Below are 20659 nucleotides of genomic sequence, written 5' to 3' on the forward strand. Positions count from 1 at the left end.
TGTGTTCAAAAGATGAGTCAATAAATATTTGAACACAACAACATAGCCGATTCCAGCTTAATATCGATTCTATCGTTAAAGGTTTAAGAAATTAGACTCTGATAGTAACACAACCCACGTATACATTGGGCAATCAGCTCTGTGATGTCTGGGTAGCTGGTTCTAGATATCAGTTATTTGTTTATTGTGAGAAAGAGGCAGGTGTAAATTTGATAATAGAATGTCCAAGCTATAAACACACGGTTCATTACATTATAGTCCTTCAAGAGGGTACTCCTCTTATCGTATAGTCGATGATGACCATTCATATCTGTTAAAGCTTTCGTGATACATGCGCTGCATGTGCTCTTCAGGTCACCTGAGTCGCCCATGTGACTCGCTGCTCTGTGTCTTTGTGCTTCTACAAATCTTTTACTGGCTTTATCAGTGCTACACCAAAAATGTAAAGGTCCAGTATATTATCTCTGGGATAGGAAACATAGGTATGCAACTTTAAGGCACCAGTCCCTTGATGCTCTAAAGGGAGTGGTTCACGTATTTTGATAAAATAAAAATTATTTCAATTTTTACGTTAAACAATATAACTCACTAATAGTTGACATCCCAATCTCTGGACCTTCTTAATGTATGGATAAGAGCAATATTTTACCTCAACTCTGTGTTATGTGAGCAATTTTTATGTTTACAAACAAACTAGTGAAATGTTAATGTTGTAATTTAAAGCACTCTAATTTTACAGAGACAACAAATTTAAATTTTAGATGGCATATTTTACGTAAAGAATATTTGGAAATGTGATACATGTCATTAATTTAGATCGATAACCATATACATTTGAAAAACTTAGTAAACAGTAACATACCTCAATCTTTGTTTGCACAACACATACATGTATAATATTCTATTATGAGCTTCCTATAATGATATAACCTTAATTTTTTTCGGCGAAACCTTTAAAAATGAAAAAAAAAATTAAAAAATTGGGAAAATCGTGATTAATTGTACATGCTTATTGTTAACAGACCCCTGGATAAACCAGAGGTGGGATCAGATTCCTCGGGGGAATAAGCATCCCCTTTCGACCGGTCACATCCGCCTTGAGCCCTATATCTTGATCAGGGAAAAGGAGTTATCCGTAGTCAAAATTAGTGTGCCAAGTATCTTGGACAAAGAAGTCACAGACGGATAATGGTCGTTTCATATTAAATTTTTGTTGGACGTAATACATTTTTAAAAAAAAATCTTTGTCCTTTAACACTAGTAAATCGTTTTCCTAGGCCCTAACATTACATGTTCAGTCACAGCAGTGAGGTCACTCAGGTGACCTATTGTTATTGGTTTGCGTCCGTCCGTCGTGCGTTGTCCGTTAACAACTTCTTCCCAGAAACTACTGGGCCAATCTTGATGAAATCTTTAGGTGAAGGAGACCGGAAATTGTAAATTTCATTACCCCCCTCCCCCTCACGCTAAGGGGCCTTAATTTTGGGGTAAAAACTGCAAACTTGATATATTTCTTTAAAGGCATAGGGTCTAAGATATTGGTAAAATTTTGCATGCTCCAAAAAGGTGGCGAAAGTAAAGATCATAACTAGAAAATCCCCAAAAGTTCCTTATAATGTTTACAAACACATTGGATACGATAGTAATTACAAAATAATTCCCTGTTCTCATTTGCCTAAACTGCTACCCTGCTGACTTCGCATCTCTTATGTTTGTGTGCAGCAATATATTGTCCTCCAGACAAACATTTTATAAAGGACTAAAATGTCAAAATGACTTCAATTTCAAAGCGCTGCAGCTATAGATAACTCATAATTAATACTACACATATTTTTTTTTAGTTCTTCTTGCAAAATATTGTGATGTCATTTTTTAGATAAAAGATATACCCTATGCCTTTAAAAATCTTGTTCACTCTTGGGCATCTAGTAGATTGATTGATTGTTTCTTGTTTAACGTCTCTCTCGAGAATTTTTCACTCATGTGGATACGTCAGCAAGACAGGTGAAATGTTTCAAATTTAGACCTTTGATCGGCGCTTACGCCTACTGTGACACGGGACATCCGTCATTAAGATCATCTCCGAGGACCCGTGACATTCACACCTGATGCCGAGCGTTTGGCGTTGGAACTATCACTACCGGTTTCGATGACTTTGGTCTGTTGCGGCCGGGATTCGAACCCCGGCCTTTCGTACATGAGGCGAACGCTCTAACCTCTAGACCACCGCGGCGGTTGTCATCTAGTAGAGAAAGTGAGTATATAGTAATGATGAGCAAGGAAGCTTCTACAAAAATGTAAATTTCATGACCCCCGGGGTAGGGGTTCTGACCCCAGGGCAGGGCCAAACTTACTTTATAATGTTTATGTGTAAAACACTTAAATAACATGTTCTTTAGTGCTATTGATACTAAATTGAAACTAAATGGATATTTACAAAGAGCAGGTAGTCCTTTACCAAAACTGTAAATTTGATGATCCCAGGGGTAGGGGTTTGGTATTAAGGTGGGGCCAAAATTGTCAGTTATTATATGTGTCTTTTTGACATATGTAACCTGCTTATTGCATATTGATCAATATATCATTCGTGATTAAATCATTTCGTGCTGATTTGATGAACAAGCTGTACAGTGAACCACTCCTACGTGCAAGTACTCGACGACGAAATCAAAGCCACGTTTAAAACTTCAGTATTTATGTTAAGTTCTTGATCAAGATATCGATGAAGACATGTGTTACCTGCACTCCGTTGATCATTGCGAATCTCATCCCCAATTTTCTATATCATATCGCTGTGTCTTACACGATGCTGAACAGAGGAAATTATACATAAAAGTTGTATTTCTGACAGACATTCCTTAAGTTTTCAATACATGTGTAGGAAGGACAAAAGAGATTCCGGATCCTCGTTTTCAAGAAAATCGACATAATTTAGAAATATTGCTAACGTGAGACTAATTAAAGATGTACACATAACCAAGCACAGTAACAAAGGGTTTTAGGACACATTACTTGAAATCTTCTCGTTAAACATCAATAAAAGCATGTCCAACTTGTTTATTTCAGAAAAAAATTTAATTGAAAGTAATATTGCTTTACCTTCAATGTCACTTGCGTTGCTTTGAATTACATGCAAGTCTGTTGACTTAAAAAAACCCAACAACATAAGTTTATCAATGCATTTAGAACTTGCAAGTATGTGCATTTATTAAAACACATTTTGAAAAGGCTATCCAGCGTCGATTCATTCAGTACCATGCACTAAGGTCATTTGGACAAGGTCAACAGAAAATTATAAATTTAGCAGCATGCTCATATTTGATACAAGAGGATGTGTCATAATCCCAGGTCAAGGTGAAGATAGTAAAATCATAGTCTGAAATAAATCATCACAAGTGTGATCTTAGTCCAAGGTTATCAGATAATTTCAAGGTCACTGCCAATTTAATTAAAATTGAGGTCACTGCAAAAATGCAGTATATCCTCTGTTTTAAACTACCCCATGTTTTAGAGACAATTCAAACAACACATGGATGATCACATATTCAGTTGAACAACATTGCGATGTGAAGGGATATCTCTCTCTCTCTCTCTCTCTCTCTCTCTCTCTCTCTCTCTCTCTCTCTCTCTCTCTCTCTCTATATATATATATATATAAAGGTGTTAATTTCGTATGCTATAGATTTATGATAATTAGAAAGTCGACGAATGAAAATTATTAAATCGACGAAAACCCCAAGAGACATGAGAAACTTACGCGCGGTTCCTTGGAGTCAACAAAGCACGTCTTTTCCCCGTTCAGTTTTATCCAACAGTCGGCTTTATTTCATTCCAATTTGGTAATAATTAGATATATACCATTAAGAGCGCAGATCAGCGCCTTGTATCGCCGGCACAATCATCAGTATTCTCATCAATTCCCAGACGATCAGTACAGCAGAAGGTTCTCTCGTAAACGCTTGAACTTCCCCAACCCAGTTATAGCTGTACAAAACACAGAGGACCCGTAAAATTGCCTTAAATGAACTGAGGTGATATAAAAACAGTATATATAGGTGTTATGGGTACATTATTCACTTTTCTACATGTTGTACACAGAGAAGTTCGGCTACGCTCGTTTATCGATTTCAGTACTATAGAGGTAAGCACAGTGGGAATTAATTTTATCTAAGTGAACTATCACTGTACCTTCATCATTCATTGGCGAATGTTGCACGAAGTACTAAATGCTAAAAACTTTCATCACCACATCTGCCTAATCTGCTTGAGAATTGTGTTAATATCGTAATTGTTGTATAGCCGCTGACGAGGATGGTGTGTTGACATTTACAAAGACTTAAGCTCTCGGATTCACGCTGTAGTTAGAACTAGTTCTTCTGAGACCGGAAGTGAAATCAAATTTGAAGATATGGCTATTTGTATGCACTACCCCTATCTCTCAAGTTGTCGGGAAAACAGGGTAAGTATTTTGTATATATACGCATTTTATTTTCTATTGAATTAAAGGTGAGTTTTAGGTTCTAAATGCTTTGATTATATTTTTAAGTGAGGAAGCGAAATCAGGGCCGTAACTGCCGATGAGGCAGACGAGGCAACTGCCTCGTCTGATTTTTTGGCAAAAAAGAAAATAAAATTATATAAATGTTATATTATAGGATATATGTTTAAAATGAAGACAAGCACCTTTGTCTTTGACACCATATTACGATTCTTTACATAGTACAAATGAAACACAAACATGATAAATTGGGATTTAAAAAGTGTCATTTTCAGTCGTAAAGTCAATCGGCGGCCCCCAATCCCCTGCCTCCCCTGATTTAGAACCCTACTTACGGCCCTGGAAATATTGTACTGAATCCTTAAACATTTAAGTCGAATACACTGCGCTCTGTCTGCTTCCATATGAAATTTGATTGTTAAATTTTTTTTTATATTTTTAATTGTAAAAGGTAGAGGTAGGTTACGAAACACAATAGGCGGATTGGCTGGTGTCTGCTTCATTTCATTAACATCGGAAACCTGTGTTGACTTTGGAATATTTTAAAAGAAATTAGCTCAGCTGTCACCTATAAACAATAAATGAACATCGATTGTAGCCGGAGACCTGGCATTTTGGTTAATTATGCATGAGGGCAAATACACACAGCAATTCTTGGTTCCTCAACATTGATCTCGGGTTCTCTCGTGTAAAACAGATAAAAAAAAACAACATCATATCAGGGTAATTTTTACAGTGTTGTGTTAGGGATCCAGCTGTTTCTACTGTAATTTAGTTTAAAATCAATGCGATTTCTCGTGAAGTGACAGACAGGGATTGGACACCTGTGCTCATCGTCTTCCCGCGCTTTTGTCAGATTTCGGCGTCACATAACTCTGGCAGAACCGCAAAGGCCGGATATTAACATCGCTTTATGACACTTCTGTTTGAATAACGACCTACACTTTGTCTCAAAGCTTGCATGAAAGTCGTTTGCATGATTTCGGAGATGAAATTGAAAGTCACTCGACAACCCAGAGAAACGTAACTCTTAAAACGTTTAAGCGTTAGCCATTGCTATTTCGATTTTTTTTTAACTATTTGCAAAATTCATGACTTCTAAGTGATTTTAGAAGATTTTCCTATTGCTCATGTCTAAAGAGATGTCTCTGAACAATAAATGTGAATTAGGTTCTTGCAGACTATAAAGAATAAGATTTTTTTTGTATGTGCATGCATGAGTAGAACTAGACGATGGTCAAAATTATATGAACCATTCGATGTATGGTGATTAAAGAAGCACAGGAAAAAAAAAATCAAATTATTGTGTAAAATTAAATCAATAAAGAAATGAATAAAGTTTAAAGAATATGGAAGTTGAAAGAATTAATAGTAATTTAAACCGGCAAGTAATGATCAATGGGTTTTTTTGAAATACGAGGAGTACTTATGTTGTGTAAAATGAAGTTTATCATGGAGAATATTTAACTTATTGAATTATTGTGTCAGACTATGACACACAATGGTGTAGACATTTCCGTTATACAATCCCGTGTATTTCTTTAGGAACCCTTCGTATGCAAAATTATTCATCAATACCAAATTTCAAATAAAAATGCAAATATTTTAGAAATAAATATTAGAGAATGCTTCAGCTAGAGCAAATAATAAAGTGATTTCGAGATCACCCGTCCTTTAAATATTGTGTTATTAAGGACACACACATTAGGAAATTTATAATACAATAGTTTGGATTCAAAGTTACTGAAACAAAATGCAGTATCAAGGCAATATGTGTACTACGGTTTAAATATAAGATATAAAGTACGAAGAGAAAACTGAGCTTTGCAATAGACAAAGTGTTATTGAGCTAGAAAAATGTTTGGTGAAAAAAAACCCACCCCAGTTTCATACCATTTGTGTGAATTCATTATTTCTTTTCAATCTGACTATGCAGAATGAATAAATACTGAAACCTGTTTTGTAGCTCATTAGATGTTGAAAGTTAAAAGTAACACTGTTTAATATCAGCTCGCGGTAGATAATTTCATGTGGATCGTTCATCATGTTTCAACAGAAATATTTTGACAGATGGCAGAGAAATAGTGATGGATAGCACCTTTAAGATTAAAAATATTTTGAAATTGCTGGAATGGTATTGACTGTTTCGCTCTTTGAGAGGCTGTTTTGGTTTTTATCCACTACTACTGCTCATTGTTCAGTGGTTATCGAGTGTGGTTGTGTGTTATAGAAGGCTTCAGTGATACTTCAGAAAACACTACACGTGGATTTAGTTTCCATTTTGTTATTCCTTTCCATGCTATAGCGGATTTTACAGGACAACTTAGTTCTGTGCAGAGTATTTGTATTCATAGAATGATTAGTTTAAAATAATCACAAATCCACAGTAAATATTAGAAATTCAAACTGTTGTAACATACACTGTACATGTACATACTTCCTGTTGTTTATTTTAAAAATACATGTAAGAAGAACATTATTAACTCGGCTCTCTACCATTTGTAACCCATACTAAACAAAGTCTACTGAGATCTGTCTATCAAACAAAGTCTACTGAAATCTATCTATCTATTTATTCCCACAACACCCAATACATTAAAATATCGGATCCACTTAAAGTGGATGCAAGGCCAATCAAATGATCAATTGAATTGCTCGTGTCGTTGGTCATTTTAGTCCTAACTAGCTCACTCTTTTCGTTGTTTTAATGGATGAACTGATCATCAAAATGCGAATTTTATTCAAAAGTAAAAAGTACTTGACCATGCATGTACCAATGGAATTACGGAGAAATTTTGAAATTCGATGGACTATATAAACAAGAGACCCACAGACCTTTTCGGTCACCTGAGTATTAATTAGAATTATCACTAGCCAAGGGCTACACATTCTATAATAATTTTAAGTTTCCTGGTCTGCATTCTGATGCTTAGCAGCAGTATAAAGCAAGATGCATTCTTTTTAAAAACACAAATGCCCATAAAAGTGTCTATACTGGTGGAAAACTGTATATAATATAAAATATGTTATATTAACACTATATGACTATTTTGGACCCGATGAAGAGTCAGAATCCTGGGCTTGTAAAATTCACAATTTCAGTAACCCCTTTCAGATTTTCCTTAAATATGCATTTAGTTAATATATAGTATCGGTAAAATCAAGTAATAAATACATGGTCACATGACCATTTTGGACCTATCCTGATTCCAAAACCCCTACCCCTGGGATAATGAAAGTTACAATTTTTGTAAAGGACTACCTACTCTTTATAAATATCCACAGAAGTGTGGTCCCGCCCTGGGGGAATCATGCCATTTACAATTTTGGTAAGGGCCTTCCATTTCTATACGACTATGCATTTAGTTGTTTTGTTTTTTTTGTTGTTTTTTTTTTTTACACATGTGCGGTTGTAGAGAAGAAGAATTTTGAAAATTGGTCAATTTCGGCAGTTTTTGCCCCACCCCTAATATATACATACGGCCCTCGGGGTGCGGAAATCCTGAAATTTACCATTTATATCCCCTTGTCCCTGAGAAGCTTCATGTCAAATTTGAAAAGAATTAGAAGGGTAGTTGTCAGTAAGTTAAACATGTTCCAATTGTTAACGCACGACGACGAACGCAGACCAATAGCAGTAGGTCATCTGAGTGACTTTGGTGACCTAGCACATGTAAATACTCAATGGCCTATGCACGACGAAACCTAACATGATAAGGCAGAGGATAAAACGAACGTAACTTCTTTTAGTAAATGAAAACATAAAACCTTTCCTTTCATTTGAAATTGTGAATGTTCCTGTACAGGCATAAAATAGTAAAAGTATTGCACTTCGACTGAATGCCAACACAGTTGGTAATTTGGACCTGTTTATGGTTATTCGTAGCCAGATTGTGTAATTCCAAATAGAATTGTTCAAACAATTTATAAATATTGATAGTTCACGAACTCTTTATCAACAAAACAGACTTTCATGTTGTTCAAAGTTTGATATGTGCAATTTTACACATTACTGACATAACGATACGATGTGCAACAGAGTTTTCAGGATCAAACAGTATAGAGTAGGCTTTAGATGGCCAGATGTTTCTTGTTTAAACTCTACACGACTGTACATGTGAACTTTCTATTGCTCCCAATGGGCATTGATTATGTCAGACATGAGTACACCGGCACTGATGTGCTAGCCGTCCAAAATAGAATTATTCAATCGTTTCTGTGTGATATTATGCATGCTGCGAAAGATTAAACTTCAGTACAATAAAAACAACAGTAAAAAGCTGGCGGACTTAAAAAAAGAGAATTTCAATACGTGTACTCATAATTATGCAAATAATGCAAGAATACGAAACTGATTCGTTGGCTACCTTAAGCTATTCTTTATTGCATAACAAGTTATGCATTAACGATGTCCGCTCCCTGAGACTTCAGGTACAATTAACTGGCGCATTTCCTATCATTTTGAAATATTTATAAAAGTTATTTAAACAACGGAAATAGATTCCAAACCCCTTACCGTATGTACTGCACAGCATACAAAGTTTATAAGGAGTTATATTGTGGCGGAGAGTTATGTAGAAGTGTTACATATTCCTGATATATACCTATGTGCAGACAGTAGCAACTTCCTATCGTACAGGATATACGATATGTGTATATTTCATAGTACCTAATAAATGTTCATCAACAATATGTAAACAAAACACATGGGTCACAATGTTCACCTGAGCACAGACGGAGTGGCTCAACAATAACCCAGAAGTTAACCATTCAAGAACTATATACAGTCCATGTCTTAGAATGTACCTTAATGAAAAGGTGAAGATAATAAACAGTGATCAATCTCATAACTCCATTAAGGAATACAAAAATAAGAGTTGGGAAAACACGGACATACCAGAGGTGAAATCAAGTGCCTGGGAGGAGTAGGTATCCCCTGTCGACCGGTCACACCCGCCGTGAGCCCTATATCTTGATCAAATAAACTTAGCAATCCGTGGTCAAAATCAGTGAGTAAAGAACGATGTTACAATTGGTATGAAACAGAGAATCGGCATTTGACCCAATGATGGGTTGTATTTGCATACTAGATCACTATAACGACCATAGAATGTGTGAAGTGCTGACTGTAAACGAGGCTGTTGAAACCCCTGTAACATCAACTTCTTTGTCAGTAGATTGCCTCGCTTGAAAAACTGATCATATGCAGAACATTGACATTACCGATGAGGGAATTTATAAAAACATTCATGAAAATGCATGCATATAGCAAATTGTAGGCTTGATCTTCAAAATACCATTTTCTCTCTATATTATGTATGTTTTATTTCAGTCCAAGGGCCATGATTCACTGCTCAACAATGCATATTGGTTTGACTAATTATAGTACTGCTTTGCTTTTAAAGATTTTTATGCTACTATCATAAAATGGTTCTATATCTAGTGTTGCCTCTTTCCGTCCGTCCGCGACAAGCGTAATTTTGAACTTCCGGAAATTTTTTCCTAGCTTGCTCAGAATTAGCTGATTTTTTATCTGTGAGTGTACATTGATGAATTAAAGATCAAGTTTTAAGTTTCGCTGGAATTGATCGACTTTCAATGGAGTCATGGCCCGTGGACTTGGAAAATACCACAGTCCAGTTTCTTATACTTAATTGTTTCTATGGTTGTACATTTGTATGTATTTAAGTGCTAGCATTGATAATTAACAGATAAGGTTCAAGAGCTACTTTCAGCAAAGTTATGGTCCTTAAACTTTTAAAAATTCTTAGACTTCATAGTTTTCTGGGCGTTTATTGCATTGTTTGCAGATACTGTGCTGATTACTGGTGTAGTGAAGAGTTCTAGATTTGAAAAATCAAGTTCCGACTACAGTTCCAGCTGACATACTGTGTTGGTTGTGTTTCTTTATGCGTGTCATATTTCTGTGTTAAACTTCGGAGTTCAATGTTGTCCTCACCCTGACCCCAGGAGCTGTGATTTGGGCAAACTAGTTTCTTGATCATTTTTTAAAAATGTCAACCTAGAGGGTTGAATCCCCTTTACAGTTGCGGCAGTTCTCAATGAGGTCTATGCATTGGGCAAGTCTCAAAAACTGAATGTTAATTACGTTAAGGAAGTCAGGTCAACGATGCTACAAATGTGTAAATGTAGTAGTTCATTAATTATCCAACTGATCCATATATATCATACATTTTATTTTTAGTTAAACCTACCCAAATGAAAGGTCTTTATTTCATTTCAAAGAAAGGGTCTAAAAAGAACTACATTCTGTGGCATAAAGATTATTTAATCAAAACGATCTAAATCTTCACGAATTTACCGTTTGTATTTCATCAAATATATTGTGAATATTTATATCCTTAGATTTTATTTTGATTTTGTAATTTATAATACAAGTAATAATTTTGGATCTAAATAAAATTTTGTAATTTCGTTGATTTGTTACTATATTCCTCTAACAGAACACCGATTCTTAAAACGTGTATATTAATTTAGTCGAAATTTAGGGTCTTTTGGCCAATATTTAAAAAAAATCATCTATAACCTCCATTTTTGAAAACTAAAAATGCTCCAATTATGTACTTTTGAATTCTCAAATTGTGATGAAATTGCCCGTATTTTAAGTTATAAAAGGTCATTATTTATTTCCAATCTACTCTCATTTAAGTTTTGTATTGTTAGAAGACATTGGTATGTATCGATTTAATGTAATTATTGATTTCTGCTGCTACGTTGTGTTGATACGAACAAACAAAACTGATTTAAGCGAATAAATAGAATATATTTTATATCAAGCTTAATGCATTGTAGTACAATAACAAATACTATGACCCCTGTATTTTGTTTTCGTATTGATTCTCCTTCAATGTTGAATGAAAAAAATTCTTCCAAAAGAGTTGACTATACAACAAACCACAGGTTCGAATCTCTTTCACAGAAGTCACTCACGTAATAATGCTCTATTTAAGTGTCTGAACTTCAACGGTAAGATTATATAAGCATGTAGGCAGGGAACACTCATTCGATTGATCCTCAGCCACCGACAGTAATTAAAATATAATGTCAAGGTCACGGGCAAGGTCATAGACGTGGGGTGCATTCAGTAGGTCTCGGTGGGCTCTATGGATTTACTATGGATGCTGTTGGCCATACCTTCCGAGAAACTGTTTTAGAGACGAAAGACGATGATTAAACGTGCATTGCACCCGATGTGGACATGAAAAATGAACGACACCATTTATGGTCAATAATTTCAAATTTCTCTTCCAACAGTCTGTCGGAATTCACATGGGTACGGATAGGTTCTTTTATTGGCTGATCTGCTTTTATATTTATACGAGGCAGAATTTATTCAAAACCTTGTACATGAGAAGAAAAAGTATCTCGCTATGGCCTGCAACTCGACATTTAGATATATCGACGATGTTTTATCGATTAATAATTTAACTTACTTATAACACACAATTTAATTGACAAAGTACACTGCAAATTTTTTTTATATTGTATAATATAACTTAGTTTGGGGGCACGTCCCCTGGACAGCCCAAAAATAAATTTAAAATTATTATGAAACCAAAACATCGCAAATTGCATTGCATTTTCAGATACATCAGATCTAAACTTTCTGTGGATCTTGCGCTGCGAAGTAAACATTAGGCCAACATACTTGAACATATGTAGCTACATACAATGTATATCTTCTGTTCCCAAGATTCGCTGCAAACTCAATCTTAACTTTTCAAATTTGGTATATAAAGTACATGCTCCGTAGTCATGCAATTTAGCTTAAAATTTCATCACACCTAAAACAAATTACAACAAAATTAATTTTGTATTTCCTTGTTCCTCCAAAAAATATGAAAAAATTACAATATTTGATGGAGCCATTTCTGAGAAATTTGAAATTATGACTTTTTAAAAAGAAAATTCAAGAACATTTCTGTTTGATCCAGAAATGTGACTTCATATCTGAATTATTCACACACCAACAGTGCCCGCATTAGTGTTTGGGAATTTGAACGACTGTGTCCTCAACATTCCACGCATGCAATATTGCACTCTACTGCAAGTACATCTTCGTTTCAGACTGTGTTACATTTACAGCGAATGATTAAGATGAATTTTTCTTGGGCGGGATGGTTTTTGTCTTTACGGGCATAAGTTTTCCGACGTTTGATACCAACAACTCCTGTAGTGGGTCTAAGATGCAAAACATCTTTTATATCTGGACCTGACACGTAATTATCGAAAACAACCACGGTGAAACTCAATCTGTAGCGAGAGTCAAGGTATCTCTAGCTGCAATAATGTAGCCCTCTCCGATTTTTTTTTTGGGGGGGGGGGGAGAGGGCTACAACTCCTTAGGATCTCCGTAATGGTGCAAATGCGATGCGGAAGTGATTCACCCCCGCAACATTTTCGATCGTTCTAAACATTTGTTGACTTTCTTTGCGTAAATAAAATGATATTCTATATTTCTTAGTCAATATCTAAATTTACAACCTGCAACTTCTGATTTGTGAGGCTCTATTCTACCGTTTTCAACAATTTCGATATATTCCAATTTCTCGATTCATATTTGTGCGCCATGTTTGATGTACTGAAGTTTCAACTCCCGATTGTCAAGTTATTTGCATATGCCATATAAGGTAGTATTTACATCAATGGACAAGTACGGAGGACAAAGCTATTTCGTCGGTATAAAAAAGGATTAGATTTAATATCAAGTTAAAAAGCGAACAGCAGAGTGTAAATTCTTTCTGCAACCATATGATTTTCCTTTCTTTGTCGGAGTGGCTCGAGTAACTACATTTTCGCGCAGATTGTCAATGTTTAGGTTTTTCAGTAGATCCACCTTCGAAATCTCGCGATAACAAGCATGGCGGAGCAGACGAAGAATTTGCATGCTGTACATGATGTTTAATGAAAAACACCTTTTATTAGACGTGCCCAAGCATAAAGTTAGTACTCCTTTTGATGTAAACAACATTTTGAACTAATACACGGAGCTTATTATCGGTAATTCATAAAATTATTTTGCACCATTACGTAGATCCTATGGAATTGTAGCCCTATCCCGAAAACTTCAGAATTAAAAAAAAAACCCGAATAGGGCTACATTATTGCAGCTAATGTATCTCGTGCATATTTCCCTCAAACGTCACACCAGTCTACCATGGTATCTTGTGGAAAAGTGATCCACCATCAACAACATACTTATAATTGTCACCAGAGGTTTGTCCACTACAATCTCCAAGGTTCCAAATCGCATCAGCTAATAACGATTTTTTGGGAAGATATTATGAATCCAGAAAACTCAAACACTGAACTAAGTTGAATGCAAAGTTGATATGGAAATATTTCTGACTTGTCTTCATAAATGATACCTCTGAAACAGGAGTTGTGGATCGATGGATAAGTTCTCAGGATATGTTGTGGTATACATGGGTTTGTCTTAAAAAATAACTATTTGGTGCTTTCTTTTGAAGGTAACTCGGATACTGTTTTTCCACTCATTGATTCAATTATACTTACACCAATTTCCTTGACTTTGTCAGAATTTACATCAGATGTGGCTGATACATCTATTTCAATGGTTTTCAGATATTCTTTTCCTGCAAATGGGTTTCTCTCCTCCAAAAAGGAAGCAAATATAAAGGTGTTCCGCGAATCACGCTTTTGACGACGTTTATCATCTTTATGCTGATCAGATGAGTAAATGTTGGACCTGGTAAATGACTATATGTCACTAGTTGTTCGGCGCAATCTGGCATAGACAATATCCAAAGATCCCTTTCACGTCTTCTTGTTAGTCTCCCTGTTGTTTTAACACTTCGCATGTGGCACGCCAAAGAACCTTCACTGATCAATGGCCGTAAGTGCCGAACAAATGCCTAAATTTGAAGCCCTTCACCGATCTTGGTGACGTCTCCATAATATGAGTGAAACATTCTCGAGAGAGACGTTAAGCAAAATACAATCAATCAATCAATCAAAACTTCGCACCAGAGCCTGTTCTTTAGCAAGGTCAGATGATATTCCTGCCCAGTATCTGTCTCTTCGCCTGATAACGTGAAACCCAGATTCAAAGCGAGCAACTACACCTGGGCTCTGTTCCTTTAACCACTCCATTTGCTAAAGATACATGTATATACATACATACGTCACATATAAATTGTGACCAGCAGCAAAATACGGTAGCATATCTTTCAAGGATTCCAAAGGCAGTCTACAACTGGTTCTTTCTGCTTTAATAAGGTCACGAAGAATGGGTATCATGTTCATGTATTGGAACCAAAGATTAGCTGTTCTACATTGTGATCTTGGGAGTTGAAATTGGTCAATTTTCCTTTGAATAACGTCCAAGGTAAGGCGCTGATTGGTTTTGGTCAAAGGTCACATCACCATTAAGGAAAGAGTTCAACAGGTATTTTGCCTCTGCTTTCTTCTGGGTAGCTGTGGCTGGTATTTGGTGTTTCTGCTTGGATACTGTGTACATCAAAATTGTTAAACATATATGGTTCACCACTAATTTCATTTACGTTGCCTTCCAATTTAGGAACAAGAATTTCATACATGAAAGGTGAAACGAACAGTGATCAATCTAATAACTCCTACACACCGCCGCAGTGGCCGAGAGGATAGAGCGTTCGTCCCGCATGCGGTAGGCCGGGGTTCGAATCCCGGCCGCGACAGACCCAAGTCGTTAAAGCAAGTAGTGACAGTTCTATCGCCAAACGCTCGGCATCAGGTGTGAATGTCACGGGTCCTCGGAGATGAGCTTAAAAACGGATGACCCGTGTCACAGTAGGTGTGTTACGCTAAAGAACCCTCACTGCTCAATGGCCGTAAGCGCCGAGCATAGGCCTAAATATGAAGCCCTTCACCGGTTTTGGTGACGTCTCCATATGAGTGAAAAATTCTCGAGCGAGACGTTAAGCAATATACAATCAATCAATAACTCCCACAAGCAATACAAATTAGATAGTTGGGCAAACACGGACCCCTGGACACAGCAGAGGTGGGATCAGGTGTCTAGGAAGAGTTAACATCCCCTGTCGACTGGTCACACCCGCCGTGAGCCCTATATCCTGATCAGGTAACGGAGTTATCTGTAGTCAAAATCAATGTGCCAAGAACGACCTAACAATCGGTATGAAACATGTCAGACAGCACTTGACCCAAGGATAGGTTGTATTGACAAACTAGATCGTTATATGTATAACGACCATAGAATTTGCGAAATGCTGACTTCAATCGAGACTGTTGAAACCCCTGTACCATCAACTTGTTTGTCAGTAGCTTACCTCGATTTAAAAACTGGCTATACGCAGAACAAACTCTTGCGTATCGAATCAGTTGAGAGATATAAACACCATATGCAGGATAATGGAATATTGCTACATAAATATGGGAAGTTGACGATGGAGAAGCTGAAATCATCCCGTTTGTCATACAGTTGAGTTGTCAGTTTGCCGTTAATGTCTACTTTCAATAAAATATCTAAGTATGAAGCAGAAGTGGACGACTCTGTGGTGTCTTTTATTTCATACATTTAAGATCAACGTTGTTAGAGCATCGTCTACTAAGAAATGACCACTGACAGTTCTTGCAATCGCTTTGCCGCTCATCATGTGTGAAAATGCAGTTGGTGCGTAAACAGTTTCAAGCAGACTCGTCAGTCCTGATCCCAACTTGATGTACCCAATACCCCCAATGAAGATAATCTCTATATGAAATCCTCCAAATCTGAGCACAAGGGATTTCATAGGACTGTCCAAGGGTTCTTTCTGTATCATCAGCATTGGCATCCAATTCAGAGGCTGGTCAAAGGTAAGTATTGGCGTGCAGTTGTTTTTGCGTGTCTCATTGCAAACAAAATACATTGTGGAGTAGATGCACGGCTCATCGCTTGGGTTAAGATCAACCATTGGAAGGAAAGTAATGTTTGATCTCCCTGGATAAGGTCCATTAGTGCTGTGCATGACTGCAGACCAACTTCCATTAAGTCAAAGAGACCAACAGGGTTTTGATAGCAGGTCAATATTCCGCGACTCCACCTGTTCTATTCTTCTCTGGATGTTGAACTGTGTTTAATGTTGATGACATAGGTAATTCGTTTTTGTAGAATTTGAAATTAATCTCTTTGTCAGTGAACCAATTTAATTGATCGTTGTGTTCACACGAGGGATAGATCGTGATCTTCGAATACCAGGAGTAGAAGCTGCAATAATGTCCATGCCATGAAATGTTCCATGTCCATCGAGCGTTCTTATGTTATGGTCCACATTGTCAGGGGGAAAAAACTGTCGAAAAGAGAGGTCATCTTTAATAGTGTTTTCCGAGCTTCTGGAAACTTCTGTGCCCATCTCAAATTTCTGTACTTCAGCGTAGGACAAAGAAAAGCCAAGACTGCACAGTGTATCATTTAAGAAACATGTTCAAAGTGATGATGCATCTGCAAGGTGTAAAGGTGATATTATACCTCTATATAGAAGCCTGTACAATGGCCTGTCTGATCGACAGTATCTTCCTGATGGCGTCCGTTTCATTAAAGAGATATCTCAAAAAAGAATTGCAGTGAATCAGGAACGAACGCAGCATTTGATATTTCAGATTGTTTCTTTTGCAGAAGGACAGAAACTATCTTTGGATAGTAACATCGTTATATCGTCTTTGATAATATTAGTTTTGCTGCCGTTTCTATAATGTGTTTTCATCCCTGCTTTCTTTCCCGGAACGGTTGTAAAAGTTCTGCAAAATTGAACAAACATTGTCTCGAAATGTTAAAACATTACACTTCCCCTCTTTTTCTGTGAGAATCGCAGAATTTCCAAAGAATTTGAAGGCCTTCTTCCCAAATGGAAAGCCTTTTCAGTGGTTTGGTTTTTAGGTCTACCTGCAAGTGACACTTTCTTTCTTTTAAAATTGTTCTCGGGAGTTTCAAAGTCTTCTTGCCTGTTCTAAAACTAGAGTTACACTGAGCGCGATATACAGAATCGCCTGTTTGTATATCTGAATGAGCCATTTGAATTCGGCTGTATACTTCTCCACAATTGTCGTTTCGCTTCTTGCATATAGTCTCAATCGATGCTTGGAATTCTAGAGTTCTAATACAGACAACATCGTACCCTCTTTTCTTTCGGTCATTTTTGGCAATTTGGCCGGAAAAAATACAATTTTCTTTGAACTTCAGCGTTGGGGTTTTTCATTTTCATTCGCTGCTTCAATTTCTTCAGTTTTAGTCATCTTCCATCTTGTTGATTTGGGATTTATAAAATCACGGCGACAGTCGTGATGAACAAATTGACCAGAAACGGTTGATACATATATTTGGTATTGTCGTTCGCAGCTAATTCTGTTTTTGTTATCACATCTATTTAGCTGTAGAACCCTTCTGCAGAGACTGGTCACATAATATACAGGTTTTTATAATGACCTGATTTAAAAATGAAAATGAAAATCCTTGCCACATACACATCTTCCATGTCCATTCAAATACTCTATAGAATAAGAAGGTCCTCACTTGAAAGCTGGAAAGAAAAACATCTTGTACCCTTAATATAACAATAATTTTCAAAAAGAGACAAAACTCCTGCAAGAGAGGTCGAAATGGATCAAAATTGCAATATTATCTAGTGTGACCAACAAAGAAGCTACATAGCAAGTTTCAGTTTGATATGTAACAGAGAAATGAAATTGGAAACAGAAAACTCCGAACGGGCGGACGTACAGACATCGATATACCATATTACGTCCCGTCTAAAGACGGACGTATAAAAAAGTAACACCGAAAGAACCTAGCTTCTAAACTGTGAGAGGAGTTAAAACGACAAACCATACCCTTTATCTAATATATTTCTTCAAAGCGGACTAAGTTCAACAACCTGTAATTGTCTCTAAAATTGAAGAAAATCAGAATCCTTGCACATGCTCATCCTCCATATCCATACAAATACTCTGTAAAATAAGAAATAATAATAATTTATGTACCGATTGCGGTACTCTTGTTTACATGATTGAATATTCATATGTATTCTCTTGATATTGATATTTGGTATTGTACAAATGTATATGAATTAAATATACATATTAGATTGCTTGTATATTGACAATTAACACACCAAACCAGTTTAAAATACTTTGAAATTGATTGAACAACTCAACTTCAAAATGTACAAATATTGAATTATATGTCCTAAATAATAATAAAATAATTTATATCATGCACCTGGACTCTAACATTCATCACGTATTCAACAAATTATCAAAACGTATAAAAACTTACCTAAACTATAAAAACATAGCATCGTCTGCTTCGTGTTGACGTCAAATTTTCAGGTACGATACCCCGCGTATGCCATTATTGTTGCATGTAAAATGCGGAATCTTCTTGTTTTATTTCTAAATTAACTGCTCCGTTGATTTTTTATATGGTATGAAAATATACATAATTAAGTATAACAGAATTTATTTTTGTTGCTCTTTGTTTGGGGTTTATTTTTAGAACGACTGGCCTACCGGAACCAAGATGGCTTCCTCCACGGTCGGTGCTTCGTCAGTTTGTTGCTAAGCGAATCCTTGCGCGGTGCAAGTAATTTCTATTTATCTTTTATTTGTTTACATTTTTATAAATAAAGTATTGTACAGTGTAGTATTGTCTTTTTGCATTAAATTATAAGGAATGAAGCTGATTTTGACTTATGTTAAAAGAAACGTAAACTGCACCAAGTTAGATGATATCGTATAACATAGGTCAAAATTAGCTTTATTCCTTAAATAATACTCATTGTCACTCATGTTGATTCGATATAGTCCAGTGAATTCAAAATAAGAGACACCACATAATCTTCCACATCTGTTTTCTGCGTATTATGTTTTGAAAGGTATGCTACCGACAAATAAGTTGATGTTACAAGGGTTTCGTTTAAAGTCTGTATTTCGCAAATTCTATGGTCGTTATAATGATCTTATTTGCAAATGCATATACAACCTGTCACTAGGTCGAATACTGTCTGACGTGTTTCATACAGCTGTACCTGTACCAGTTGTCAGGCCGTTCTTTGAATACGGATGATGAAGATATAGGGCTCACGGCGGATGTGACCGGTCAATAGGGGATATTTAATCCTTATTTGATCCCATCATTGATGGTCCGTGTTTGCCCTTCTCCTAATTTTGTATTCTCTATAGGAATTATGAGATTGATCACTGTTCGTTGTCTCGACTTGTTCATGTTACCAGCCAATAAAGGCGATACAATTACTAATCGTACATGTATATATGATACACTCAAGGTATAGAATTTTCATAATGCTTAGTAAATGACTATATTTCAGGGTTTCAAATAGTGTATAAGTGTAATGCTCTATGTAAGAAAGAAACACTCTTCTCTGACTGCAACTGTTGATTTCCATTCCGTGACATATGCCTTTATAGGTAATGCTAATACAAAGAGCCCACAACATCAAAATGAGATTTGCTATTGATAACAACCATTAAGTCTGCAACATGTGGTATTAAGTAACTATAAAATTATTTTACGAAAGGAAAATATATATATCATATATAACGAGGTATAGATGAATGGGGCAATTTACAGATCTTACTTTAGAGGAAAGTATATCACGGAGATATTCACCCACGAAGGTATTATTCTGTTATGGGCACCTACATTGTAGGTCCAAAAATTTCCGTAATTAATGCAAATGATTTTGCACTCCTGGTGTTACGCGGCACGCCATTGGCTATTCTCTCTCTCCGTATTTTATTGGGGGATACTCGGGTGTTTCTTTTGACCTGTCATGACATCTGGCTCTGTTGAATGAAAGTGAGAATTTGAACTATTTATAGGAAGTACACACGTGACATTATAGGTTTTACCGGGTCAGTTCAAAGCGTTTATCCCGTTCAATTGTTTATAAAATTTAGAATTAGATTGAAGACCTGGAGGGAGTTTCAGACAATGTTAGGTTGTGTTTCCTATCTTTACTTTTTTTTCTTTGTACGTGTTTTACCCTTAAAGGGACTGGTTCACGTTTTTCGAAAGAAATGTTTTTCATTTTTACTGTTAAAAATAAAAAATATAGCTCATTTAATGTTGACAACCAAAATTTGGACCGTCTGAATACAAGGATAAAAGCGTCATCTAGGCTTATT

General features: G+C 36.2%; 1 protein-coding gene across 1 annotated transcript in view; it reads left to right on the forward strand.

The window, feature by feature from the left end:
* The first annotated feature begins 4080 nt into the window (after positions 1-4080).
* Positions 4081-20659, forward strand: part of LOC125662722 (uncharacterized) — an 83719-nt gene continuing 67140 nt past the window's right edge. The window contains exon 1 of the mRNA XM_056152937.1: positions 4081-4459. Coding sequence (XP_056008912.1) covers positions 4409-4459 — 51 coding nt within the window. The 5' untranslated portion in view covers positions 4081-4408. The remainder of the gene's footprint in view (positions 4460-20659) is intronic.

This window comes from Ostrea edulis, chromosome 1, assembly GCF_947568905.1.
Source record: "Ostrea edulis chromosome 1, xbOstEdul1.1, whole genome shotgun sequence".
In the NCBI taxonomy this organism is placed as follows: domain Eukaryota; kingdom Metazoa; phylum Mollusca; class Bivalvia; order Ostreida; family Ostreidae; genus Ostrea; species Ostrea edulis.